The sequence below is a fragment of the Chironomus tepperi genome, unplaced genomic scaffold (assembly GCF_022539635.2).
Source record: "Chironomus tepperi strain 1889 unplaced genomic scaffold, CSIRO-AGI_Ctep_v1 contig_317, whole genome shotgun sequence".
NCBI lineage: Eukaryota > Metazoa > Arthropoda > Insecta > Diptera > Chironomidae > Chironomus > Chironomus tepperi.
The window spans coordinates 25,185-39,488 of record NW_027226439.1 but is presented as its reverse complement, the minus strand read 5'-3'; the positions used below and the strand labels follow the sequence as shown (position 1 = coordinate 39,488).

The 14,304-nt window shown below is 33.7% G+C and overlaps 1 protein-coding gene across 1 annotated transcript in view; it reads left to right on the top strand.

The window, feature by feature from the left end:
• The first annotated feature begins 4,154 nt into the window (after window positions 1-4,154).
• The window catches only part of LOC139092944 (synaptogenesis protein syg-2-like), a 34,145-nt gene continuing 23,995 nt past the window's right edge, over window positions 4,155-14,304 (top strand). Inside the window, exons 1-3 of the mRNA XM_070643515.1 lie at window positions 4,155-4,212; window positions 9,410-9,751; window positions 9,866-9,979. Of these exons, the coding sequence (XP_070499616.1) occupies window positions 4,155-4,212; window positions 9,410-9,751; window positions 9,866-9,979 (514 nt within the window). The remainder of the gene's footprint in view (window positions 4,213-9,409; window positions 9,752-9,865; window positions 9,980-14,304) is intronic.

The following is a 14,304-nucleotide window of genomic DNA, read 5'->3' as shown; positions in this document are numbered from 1 at the left end:
AGAGCTTCATTATTGTTCTTTGAATGTACTTACGAAAGCATTTACTCTTCTCATAAAGTGACGACTAAGAACTACTGGATAAAGTTCAATTAATCTTTGAGCTTCATCTAAACTATACTACTTGGATCACATCTGGTTGATTATCAGCAATAAGCAAAGCTTTTCGCATATCAGTTAATCAAATCATTACAACTAAGTGTAATGAACCAAGTTGGTGGGCCAAGACAACGAATTTGAGCAACTAATTCGTTATTTGCAGTTTTCCCAATGTTTCAGAGCCTCTTAAATTTTTCAAGTAGAGATGAACGTCTTCAACAATTCCTTCTCGTCCTTGAACTTTTTGCAACAAGCTGCAATAGTAGATTGAATTCTACTATATTCAAAATGTGATGAAAGAGCATAGAATAGATATTCTTTTGTTTGGTATCGAGTATCTAATCCCCTCTACTCTCGATTGAAAGTAATCTAATGGAGTGATCTCTGAACTGGTCGGTTCTCATTCAATCCATTCTTGCCATAAGGAAATAGATGATACCAAGCAAATTCTTCTTGCCTTCTTTTCGTGATTAATATTTACAATGTTATCTTTCGTTTTACGAACGATTTCATTGATATTTTCACTCTCAATTAGTTCATCTTCAACATCAGGTTGAACTGCGTCAATCGGACCCATAAGAGATGTCTGAACATGCATATGCTGAGACATAACCTCTTGATTTGGATCATGTTCGAGAGCTGTAGAGACTTGTCTCTGGAGCATGTTGTCGTAAATAGTCTTCCATATTCATTATATTACCTTTTACATTCACATCAATATAGTGAATGCAAAATTGTGCATTTTTAGGCTTAAGAGTGTGTCGAACGACACGATGAACTTCGATCGTGTCACACTCAATCACACATGCAACCTATCATCATTTAATTGTATGCCTCTAGGATTGCAAGAATGAGAATCAGTAAAGTAATACTTCTCATCATACTTCATTAGAGCAAGTGACATATCTTGAGCAACTATGATTCCCGCTTGTGAGTCAAAAAAACAGTTCATTAATTGCATCAAGTAATTTCTTTATTTCTATACCGTCATTCATTTTGTCGTCTAAATTTCCATAACATAACGTATTATCATCATAGTCAATGGAAAGCTTCATCAAACATGAGGAAATCAGTTTTAATGACATCAAGATTTTTTATTTCAAGATATCCTGAATTAGGTATTACAAATGCTCCAGGAAACCCTTTGATTCGTTTTAAAACGAATTTCTTCATAACATATTCCTGCAATCATATTTTCATCCAATATGTCTTTTTTTCCATTCACTCGATGAACAATTGCTGCTCTAACAATATTTGCAAGTGCCATTGCAAAACATTGGCTACCTGCGTATTCAGAAAATACTATAGAATTTCCCTGGTTCCAAGAAGCGCGTACAATTCTGGATTTATTGGATTTGTTAAGAGGCTTGTAGTTGCTTCGTGAAATGTTATTCATTTCATTACTTTCTTCTTGTGGTTCCATTGCTGGAATAACTGTAATAATGTCGTTCTGATCAAGTCTTACAGAATCATTGATCGTAACGTCTTTGTAAAGAGGATTGTTGGTAATGAGCCACCGCAAAAAGTGAAAACGCGATCACGGTTTATTGTGTAATCTCTCGAAACATTTAAGTTCTCAAGAGTCTCAGTTATTACTACAACACTTAGATCATCACTAGCTCTTTGGTAACATATCAGGTAGTTTTCACTAACCTGGAAAATGTCAAGAGCAAACAATGTAGCTTGGCCTTTGAAAGACTATTGACCAAAGCGTCCGTCAAGTTTAATAACTTTGACGAATGGAACAACACGAAGTAGTAGTCTTCTTTTCAACCTCTGTTAAAGCTTCTATTTCGTCTGGAATATCTCCTGGATACAGGTTATTCCAGTAGGCTTTAGGAGGAGCATTAGTTTTACGGCCATTCTTAAGATGTATTACATCTATGACATACCTCTAAGTTACATTTATCTAAGAGTTCTTGAGGTAAATATGACTTAGGAGTATTCAACCGATAAGCTACTACTTGATTTGGATAACACCGCTTCAAGCAGACATCGCAAATTCTATCGCAGAATGTGTTTATAACGCGATCAAATTCCTCTTCATCTCCTGAACGTTGAGCGTAAGTTTGACGAGCTCGATATAATCGAGTGCTATGTTCTTGTTCAGTTTCATTAAGTCTAGCAATAGTATGTCTTTGACTATCAGCTTCGAGACGAGCTTCACGATCTTCGTAAGATTCAATCGTTCTTAACTGAGTTTGACGTTCTTTTTGACCAGCAAGACGAGCCGCTCGATCAACTTGCGATTCAAATCGTCTTGCATGAATGTGTCTTTCATTGTCAAGTATAAGACGAGCTGCTCGATCATCTTGCGATTCAAATCGTCTTGTTTGAATATGCCGATTATTATCAGCTTCAAGACGAGCCGCTCGAAGATCTTGCGATTCAATCGTTCTTAACTGATCTTGACGTTCTTTTTGCTTAGCAAGACGAGCCTGCTCGAAGATCTTGCGATTCAATCGTTCTTAACTGACTTTGACGTTCTTTTTGCTTATTAAGACGAGCCGCTCGAAGATCTTGCGATTCAATCGTTCTTAACTGACTTTGACGTACTTTTTGCGCAGCTAGACGAGCCGCTCGATCAACTTGCGATTCAAATTGTCGTGCTTGAATATGCCTTTGTCTATCACGAGTGCGACGAATATTTTTCTTAATTTCACATTCGTTCTTTGAAAGCTTTTTACGTTTAGCATACCGTAATTGCTTAGCTTCTTCAGATTCCAGAACAAGCATAAGATCACGTTTAGCCTTAGCTTTCTCTAAACGACGTTTACGCTGAGTAGCAGTTTCAGACATTATAAAAAAATTCAAATTATTTAAAATACAACAGAACTTACCTTAGAACTGTTCAAATTAAATTCTCACCTTTATTCACTTTTCACTCAAATTTAATTATTATTTAAATACTTTGTTATTTTATCCTTTAACTGAATTTTTAATTTTATTTCATTATTTTGATAATTTTTCAACACTATTTTTTTTCTCAAAATTAAATTCCACCTAATTCAATATTTATCCCAATGTTGTCACCTTTTAGTAAAATTCTACTTTTGATAATGTCACTTTTGACTCACTTTTACTTAATATCACACTTTAATTCACTAAAGTTCAATTTTAATTAAGTTAAATGTTCTATTTGGATTTTTTTTGTGTTTGTTTACAATAGCAGGGGGACTACTTTTTGTAAAACTTCAATTTATACAGAATTAAGTTTACATTGGAACTTTTTATTTCAGAGATATCTCCATAAAATCAATTTGTAATGCAGTATGTAAGCAATTTAGTTCAATATTATTTAATTTTGTGCGAGGAATTCTTTAATTATGTTATTAAAGAGATTTACCTAACCTTAAGCGATTATTCAAAAAGAGGACTCCCTAAATTTTTTTTGATCAACGGACTTTTTGGTAATTCAAATTTATTTGCGTGAGAAAATGACCAACGAAATTTTTTATGCAGCCAAATTTGCTTCAGTTACTCTAATATTGAATTGAATTAATAATCAATATTATTGATTATACCATAATGAAATGTATATATGCATATTAACTGTCCTAAATATTCAACTTTATAAAAGAGAAAAATCTGCATCATTGATATTGGATTTTTCCGTAATTGAAATTTTAATTAATTAATTAAACCATAGTTAAACATTTTTATGATCCAAAAATGCAGAAATATTGCTTTATTATCAAGAATATACACGTTTAAAAATTATCAGCTCGAATGAAGCGGTAGAAGTAGTCGAAAATTCGATTAAAATATTTGTTCGCCATAGAAAGAAAATGCAAAAAAAAGTCTGCGCTCATGCCTAGGCTTGAACTCATGACTTCTTGCTTACTGAACCTTCACTCTAACCATTACGCCACCACGACATATTATATATGTTTGAAGAGTGGCAATTCATGATATTAATAAAAAAGTATTTGTTTGATATTATTTTAATTATTATCAAGAAATTTATATATCATCTTTAATATAAATTTGATTTCTAATAATTAAGGAAAAGTTTTTTAACAATTTTTAAAAAAATAAATTTTTTGTGAAAATGCGTGATGAAAAATATTAAACTCCAAGGAAACATTGGAAATAGCTTAGAAAAGTGTGAAAATGGTAATTTTACCATAAAATAGCATGAATTATCAAAAAAGTACAAAAAAGAATTGAAAAAGTACGACAAAAAAGTTGAAAAGTTTGAGACTTGAACTCATGACCGGCATGGAATTTTTGAAAAATAAAATTTTCAAGGACTACGTAAAAATTACGTACGTAAAATGTACGTAATACGTAAGCGTATTTTAAAAATTAATTAATTGTAGCATAACTAAGCAGTTTTAAGATTCAAAAATGCTTGAATATTGCATTGTCATCGAGAATACACATGCATGAAAAATTTCAGCTCGATTAGAGCAGTAGAAGTGGTCGAAAAATCGATCGCAAGATTTGAACAAGACAAACAAACAAACAGACAGACAAACAGACAAGAAAGCAAGTTAAGAAAAACGAGGTAAAAAAAGTTCCATTTACTAAAATCACTCAAAACGACTTCTGTTAAATAATCTGAGTACCACAACACAAAAAGGCAACATAAATATAGCCTCTAGTTCTATTCCAGTTCAATTATTAACAAATTAAGCTATTAATTTTAATTTTTTTCGAATTTTTGTGAATATTTTTGTTGTTGTAAACACAAAAAAATTTGTATGAAAAAATTCAAAATTTTCTTAACGTTTTTACAAAAAAAATCATTAATTTAACTACTTTAAACCAGTTTTTGATAACTTTTGATATTTTGCATTGTAGAGCATTGAAAAATGAACAAGTACGACTAATTTTTGTACCTTAGAACTCATTATTCATAAAATTAAAAGCATTTTTGTCCAAAAACTCAGATTAAGTAACAAATTTTCAGTGTCAGAAATCGAGTTTGTTTTTCAAATTTCGGCTTAATTAAAGTGTTTTATTTAACATATTATACATCAAAATGTTCGTTTTTTAGAACTATACAAGATAGACTATTTATATATTACCCTAAATATCCAGGAAAAGAGAAAAAAAGCCAATTACATCACATTTCTGACACTGAATTTTCGAACGACTAAGCCCATAAGTAAAAATCATTAGAAAAGGGTGAATATGATTTAAAGATTCTATTTTAGAGTTTTTTCAATGATTTTTTCAATGTATTCCACAATCCATGGATTCTATAGATTCAATGGATTCCACAAATTCCATTGGATCAACAAATTCTATAAATTTATCCATAGATTCTATGGAATCCATGGATTCCACAAATTAATCCATAATTTCCATGGATTCCATTGATTCCATCAAAAAATCCATAAATTCCATGATTTCCATAAATTTTTCCATGGATTCCACAAATTCCACAAAATCCATGGAATCCATAGTTTCTGCCAGATGATCCGGACTCCAGCTTGAGTGGTACTCTGGATCAATTTGAACTACTTTAAAGCTAATTAAACCATGATTGGCCATCAAAGTCTTCACAAGATGTCTAGATTCATCATTAAATTCCCATGAAACTTTCAAAAGGTTTCTAAACTTATCTAAAAACAGATCCAGCTTTCGACGATTTCTAAATGCGGCAATGGGCCCCCGTGCGCCTTCGCCAAGGAAGTAAAAAGCAAAGCAAGCTTCTTAGTAATCCTTAAAAAGTTCAAGCAAATCTCAAAATCAACAATCATCTACCTTTTCCAAATAAATATCTTCAAATCGATACAAATTCAATATATTGATCATTAAAGCAATCGAGCAGTTAGTTATCAAGGAGAAATCAAGAAAACTTAACAAATAATCTAGACTAACCAACTCAACGAAATTTTTTTGTTTTCTTCTGGCCAAAAAATAAGAACAGAACAGAACACCCACAAAACAAAAAATTGTATGAATAAGCAACGTCTCGTTCATTACGCGATATTGAGTTGCACGTAGACAGTCTACCAAGAATTTTTTTTCACATCAAACAAGAAGAACGAAATAAAATTTTCGCCCCAAGAAATCCACAAACATCCGTTCGTTAGTATTTACAGAGAAAAGAACAGAAACTGAGCAAAAAATATCGTACGATTTTCATAAAATAAGAAATATTGCACGTATAATGTTACACATTTATACTACACACATATGTGTGTAAGCAAGTATTGTTATAGTTGATAAGATTAAGAAGAAAAAACTGAAAATGAAATGAGAAACTTCCTCTTTTTGTTTCAAAATATGTTTTTTTGGTGTTTGGGGTGAGAGAAGCAAGAAGATTAAGGAACTAAATAAAAAAGATTTTGCCACTAAAATATCTGGTTCATCTTTAATGAGATGAAAGAGAATATTAGAATACTAACTGAGGTGTGCTCGTTAGGTTTAGTGGAGTTTTTGGGAGGGGTTGAAGTTGACTCGAATTTTGTGTGGAGTCGAGTCGATTTGAGTCGACTTTTCCGTAAAAAACGCGATTTGATTTTTCCATACAAAATATAGAAACAACTTTGAAATCTAGTTTTGGTTCTATAAGGATTTTTGGATATGCTTCTCTAGACAAAGAGCGTTTCTTAATGTAGAGTTTGCGTAGATGCTCACGATCATGCTCATCTAGTGTATGCAAGATGAGTTAGCTCTTGAGAGCATACTCTTTGTCTGTTAGGGCTCCTGTTCTAACTCGCAAATGTGCAGATTAAAGTTAAATCTGAATTAAGAATGTCAAAATCACGAAAAATAAAAAAAAACTTGCTATACTGTTGACAAATCAAACTATTCCGAAAGTCATATGCATAAGATGCTGTCAGAGAGTCATAAGCAATCTGTTATAATCCCACATAATACACAGTGAAATATAGACTTAAACTGTGACTTGGGACATAGTCTCACCTGCTTGATGTGAACTTTTAATCAAATTCAACTTTACACTGTCACAACATCGACTATATTTAAGTTGTGCTTTCTTAAAAGCTTGCAGAATGCGTTTTAAGGTTAAGAAAGCGCTCTTTGTTGACAATTGGTTAACGATAACGATCAATAGAACAAGCTGCAGGTGTTATACATTCGATTGTTATGAGCCACAATCAATGTGTATAACAGACGAAGTAAGATAGACGTTAGATAGATAGATGAGTCGCTGATGAGCTCTAGTGGACAAAAATTCGCTAGAACTATACATTAACATGCCATAAACTAGTTATAACGTACCATTTGACCACTAGGGAAAACTCTAAATCATAAATTCTGCTTGAACTTGATTTGTAGATAGCAGCAATGATGTTTTAAGTAGGTTTCTGCCAAAAAATTTAGATCTGCAGAGAAAACGCAAGCCTATCGCTATGGATAACCTTTAAAATAAAGCCAAAAATTGCATAACTGCATTTAACACGCACAAACTGCAGACTTGTCTACCTAAAATGCAGAAAAGGCTAACCTGTCTATCTAAAACTCAGAAATTTCAAGTTTGAGCATTTAAAATGCAGAAAACGCAAGGCTGCGTATCTAAAATCCAGGTTATGACGGCCTGCGCATCTAAAACACATGTAATGCAGGCTACTTGTCCAAAACCAAACTGTAAGAAACATTTTCTCATGCATGTCTATAAATTGACAAATCTCCATGTCAAAAAAGAACGAAAAGTTTAAAAATCTACCTTAAGAGACAGAAACAAATGAACAATAATTTGTTGAATAATAAATTTTAGGACGTTAAGGGGGTAGAGAATAAAAATTTATGTTGAGGAAAATTTTCCCATAAAGACAGACGACCCAAAAAAATAAGAAAATCTTCTTCTTATAACAATTCATTTAATGCATACTAAACTACCTTCTTCCTGAATGAAAAATGAAGACAAATTTACAAAATTATACAACTAATATGTACTGCTGCCTTATTTCCACCATTCAGACCCGCCATTTCTCTTGTCTATTTTTCCACCTTCATGAGCAATATCATCATCATCATCATCAGCTTTATATACCTCCTATAGGTGTCTTCTTATTCCATACATTATAGCTATAGATGATATACTTTGGTGTTTACATTTTCTGTTCCTTTATTTACCTTCGTTCCTACTTTTTTTGTGTGTTAAACTGTATACATATAAAGTCTATAGTCTTTACATGCTCAGGCTTTACACAAAAATCGTCAACCTCAAAAAAATACTTTAATATTTTATATTCATCCTCTCAAAAACACACATTCAATCCATTTCAATACCACTTAGGTTATTCATTCTTCACATTTCTTCTTTTCAACTATTTCCATTTCACTTCCGTAGCTGAATAAGAGTTCGAGTTTAGAGACATTTTAAGTTAAACAGACTGAATGTGTAATTATTTTGAGTGGAATGAAGAGAGCTTTTAGGAATTTGATGTTAAACTGCTTGCTTTTAAATTATTTTTGGATGACTCTTTAGATTAATGCTGTTGATCAGGATCTATTTCTTGGTGTTTTTGGTATGATATCGTTGAATTGTCATTTGAGATTGTGTAATTGAGATTCTATTAATGATTTTATGGAGATATATACTAAACAGAGCGTAACAAATGAAGAAGGCTACGTCAGGGAGCTTTTAAGGTTCTGCTAAATCTCTTTTGTTACCATCAAATGGTAAAACGAAAATCAAACGAAAATTAATAAAAATTTAAGCATACTTTTTGTTCCTTGGTATGTATTGACCATGTTCTTTGTCTCTCCTTCAAGAATGTTTGTAGTTAAGCATGAGGTGGACAATCGAACAATTCATAAAAAGATCAGATCATCTTACCTATCTTCAGAGAAAGGCCTTCTCCTTACTTGGTTTTGTTCAAGTGGTGGTTCAATGTACTTTGACAAAGCCAGCTTGAGGCCACATCCTTCAAAGATCATGGATCACAATTGATCTGTACTACTAATAAAGTAAAATTAGTAGCATTAGATGATGCCTGAAGGTGGTTAATCCCAACTTCCAAGTATAATTCTGTATTTATCAGTAATTTCAGTCTATGATACTCATAAACAATGAAAATCGTCCACAACTCAGTATAAAATTCCTAAAATCCTAAATTCATCTAAACTTCATAAATTCCTTCAGCTTAATCACGTTACAAAAAAAATCTGTTTTAAAAGGAAGCAGGAAAAGCTTTTATGTGGAAAAATTTCTCTTTTTTGTGCTCCTTCTCGTCTCTATTCTTCCTGTCATTTCATGCAGCAGCAAGAGTCATACGAGACATGAGCAGAAATTTATATATTTTTTTTCTATTCTAATTAAATTTAATTGCTTTCATTTATTTCATAACAACGTTCACCCGAAAAAAAACATTCACTTACACAAATGCAGCACCACTGTTTCATGTGGAAGCAGTACAAGGCACCACAGCACGTTTACCATGCAATCTAACATCACAAATTGATGCTGATAGAGTATCACTTGTTATATGGTATAAAGAAGGTCAAAGTACGCCTATATATAGTTTCGATGTACGACATACGGAGATGTTGGATAAAGGCTTACATCATGAGGGTACGGGTAGCCTCAATGGACGATCTCATTTTAATACAACATCATTATCATCATTTATTATAACGAATGTTAAAGGACAGGATAATGGCTTGTATCGTTGTCGTGTTGATTTTATTAAAAGTCCAACGCGAAATATAAAAATTCAGTTGAGTGTTATAGGTAAATGTTATGTTCCATGACTACCATAAATAATATATGTATAATTCTACACCTCATTAACATTAATGCGAGCATCTCGCTCATATCCTCAATTTCTTTTATTATTATTCACAGTGCCACCTGATAGCATTACGATATTTGATGCAAAAGGCACTCAACTACCTCACTATATACTTGGTCCATATAATGAAGGAGCTTCCATTAATATTACATGTGTTGCAAGTGGAGGTAAGTCATCATCAATACCTCATTATTATTTTGAGTATGAATTGATATAAAAAAAATATATATAAATTACTGCGAGTCATAACGATATCGCTTTTCATCAATGTAAGTGGAAATCATCACGTTCACAGAGAGTATAATGGAATGATTAATCAATACTGATCATTTAGGTTGGAAAATGGAAGCTGCTATGATGAATTATTAATTTAATGAATAATTTTTTTTTCAATAATTGTCTGTTGAATTTTAATCCACTTGTAAATGTTTCTGGGAATGGGATTGAATTATAGCCTGAATAGCTTAATGTTTTTGTATTTGGTATCAGTACATCGCCTTGTCAATGGTTTTCTACTACTAGCCTATCAATGGTATGTCGTGAAATTACTCTAATATCTGGACATATTCAGTATTTGACCAATGAATCTACGATTTTGTGATATTCATCCTAGCTAAACAAATGACTAAGGCTCTGCCACAAGTCTTTTAAGGCTCCGCTAAACTTCTTTTGAACGCCAAATGAAGCCGTCTCCGTTTGGTGTTCATATGACATTTATTTGGTGGTAATAAAAGTGTTTTAGCTGTGCCTTAGAAGCTCTGTAATAGAACCTTCTTAAATTGTGTCGCTCGGGATAGACTAAACATACTCTAACCCAACATTACCAAATGAGAGGATCATAAGAGCTTATATTCAATGCCTATATTAAGACACAAACTATTTTCTTCAATATTCATGACACTTAAGGTTTCAATCCCAGGATTGAATTGCATGGAAACCCAGAATTCAGGAATTTTTGAACCCCGGATCGAATACCCAAATTATGTTTAGTCTCGTCCTCCAATAGCACAAGTCGGTAAATCGAATCAAGTCCGATACAAGGTATTCCAAGGTCGGCATGATTCTGGCATAAAAACCGAACTTTAGCCTTAAATTTGAGTCAAGCTGATCTGTGGCTAGGTTTTTGACCGATTAAGGGTCTATTCACTTATTTCATACCCTAACAGGCAAGGAGCATGCTCTCATGAATAGATTAAGCTGAGATCACGCTCGCGAGCATGTTTAACTACTATATTTAAGTAGAGCAGGCTTTTAACAGCATGTTAAGGATAACACGAAAAATTAACTTTCTTATCCCCGGCTTAGCTAAGCCGATGCCCTCCGTAACAAAATTTTAACAACCCCCTGAGAGCTTTACAAAATAAGTAAACGATCCCTAATCCAGCTGTGCTACCCGGGATAGATTAAATCAAGTATTAGAGTCAATCAAGCAAACATGATAGCTTCACTAAGAACTATTTTTAATTACTTGATCAAAAATTGCCAAAAATTCAAATTCCAATGCCTTTGATAGCAAATCTTTGTTCCTTTATCTTTTTCCATCGTATCCAATACAACTCAACCCAACCATAAACAATCATAACCGCTTTCCATGCGAAACTTTAAACCCATATTTCAATTAATTATCCAACTATGAAAATCATATTAGTATATTAATTATAAATTTCCAATTAATTTGAAATTAAATTAATCAATCCTTATCAAATGCATTCAATACTTACTCAATTCCCGCTTCAACCGTTGAAGCGTTCAGACGCAAATTTTTTTGCTCCGACTTTAAATCGATTAAGTTAACTATTAGTATACATTGTAATCACTCGTGAGTGTCGTGGAATGTCGACCAAGAAGAAGAAGCGCCAACGCGGCGATAACAGTCTGCCAGTAAGCCCAACAAGAGAAGATCCAATGAAAAAAGCCAAAACTCTAAAAGACCTAGAATTATCTCAAAAGGCCCCGCTACATCCAGCAGAGTCCATCAATATCATCAATAAGGCTATTAAGCCAATCGTCACCAAGGCCAGCCTTGTAATAATCAGAGATGTGGTCAGTAAGTTGAAATTATCGCTAAAACCTTTTTTTAAGGTTATAAATAACAATTCAACGCACATCCAGTGCTCAACACTGGAAGATAAAAAAATCATCATTGAGGCTCTCAAAAACAGACTGATCAATCATCACACTTATCTAGAGCCGTCCGAAAAGCCCACCACGTTAGTTCTTAAAGGATTCTACGATATCAATCCGGCAGAACTGCTGGTAATCCTAAATGCTCACAATGTTCCAGCCACAAGCACGAAAGTGCTCTTTAAAAGTGTGTACCACACGCTTTATTTAGTAAGCTTCAAACAGGCAAAAATTAACTGCAACATTCTTAATCACTCGTCTCGTCTGATTGAAGACATTGCAGTAAAATGGGAGCCCATGAAAAACAAAAACAAAGCACCATTACAGTGCCACCGATGTCAGCGTTGGGGCCACTCCGCTGCTGGTTGTGGCTTTCAATATCGCTGTATTAAATGTACGGAAGATCATCCAATCGGTGACTGTCCAAGAAAGACAAGAGAAGGCAGCCCCAAGTGTGTTAATTGTCGTGGTGACCACGCTGCAAATCACCGACAGTGTGAAGCCTTCAAATCATATGAAAAGTGGTCTACTAAAAATAAGGAAACCAAGGTCCATCACAAGAATCTGATTCAACACCGACTACGAACAGAGGAATTTCCAGCACTCATCAACACAACAAAACACTCAACTCCGCAATCAAAATCACCTCCGACCTGTGAAACACCAACCTACTCACAAACCCTGTTATCACAACCACAAGTAAGTGCTTCATATCCTAGTGAGTCGTACGATTTTGTAAACCAATTTTTAGGTAATCCACAAATTCAAAATACACTCATGATGTTCAAAAACTTGATTGAACAACTCAATATAATTAGTGGAATCCTTGTCAATCGTCAGTCTCCAGCTGACACCCAATTCACTAATAATGGATTATAATCTCATGATATGGAATGCCCATTCATTGAGGAATAAAATTCCTGAACTTTCCAATTTTATACATTCACACAACATAGATATTGCTCTTATATCCGAATCTTGGCTCAATGAGAAAGATTCATTCTATTTACCCAATTTTAATGTTTATAGAGCCGACCGGAACAAAGGTGGCTCATTAATCCTTATCAAATCCAACATTGAGCACAATTCCTTAATTAAAATTCAAATGAATTTTGCCGAAGCTGTCACTATAAATGTGCGGCTAAATAATAGTTATGTTAAACTCACTTCCATTTATATCTCGCCAGCAGCGTCTAGAAAACAGTCTGAGTCGTTCTTCTCGAAAGTACTCAACATTTCCGGACAACACCTTATAGCTGGCGACTTCAATTGTAGACACATTGCGTGGAATAATACATCCAATTCACATAAAGGAGTCGATCTCTTTAATCTCACAAAGTCATATGGGTTTGAAGTACTGGCTCCAAACTTACCTACTCATATCGCGTACCACGGAGATGTGTCCACAATTGACTTTGCTCTAAATAAATCCCAGCTTAGCTGGTCTAATCTTAGCACAATTAATGAACTCTCTTCGGACCATTTACCGATCTGCTTTTCGCTTCTTTCCAACCTACGCATCCCCAACAATATTAATGGCTTTAACTTTGCGAAAGCAAATTGGAAAAGATTAAGATCGTATGTTGACTACGAAATCCGTAGTAAAAACATCATCCTGAACTCTCAACGCGACATTGACAACACTATCGATTCATTAAATTCAGTAATTTTCTCAGGAATGCAAAAATTCATTCCTCGTAAGAGTAAAGACTGTCATTTAAGGTACCCCTTTTCCAGTAATATTCAAAATCTAATTAAGTATAGAAACTACTTTAGAAACCTTTTCCAAAGAACATCTAATCCAGCTTATAAATCCTCATTCAACCAACTGAATCGCATGATCAGGCGTTCTGTCCAACTTGAGAAGCAAATTAATCTAAAAACTAAATTAGGAAATTTGTCATCAATTGACTATTCTCTTTTTAGACATACGAAATCACTGAAGAACAAAAAACGTCACTATCCCCCCATTTCTGCTGGAAACACTACGGCCTATTCCGATAAAGATAAAGCCGATGTACTTGCTGAGACATTTAATTCGGTCCACACCACCTCATTCAATTCAGTTTCCCGCTTTGAGACTTTAGTCTCTGACAGCGTAGAGCAAATAAATTCTCAGACATGTGATGAAATTGATAAGATCTCGAAAGAGGAAGTCACTTCGATCATGAATAACTTAAATCCAAAAAAATCTGCAGGACCTGATATGATTCCGAATAGTGTCCTCAAGTCTCTCAGCTCTTCTCCTACTTTCATCAACGTTCTCACAGCCATATTCAATGCTTGCTTAGAGCACTCCTATTTTCCGTCATCATGGAAAATAGCCAAGATAGTTCCTATCCCCAAATCTTATCCTGCGTCTATAAAT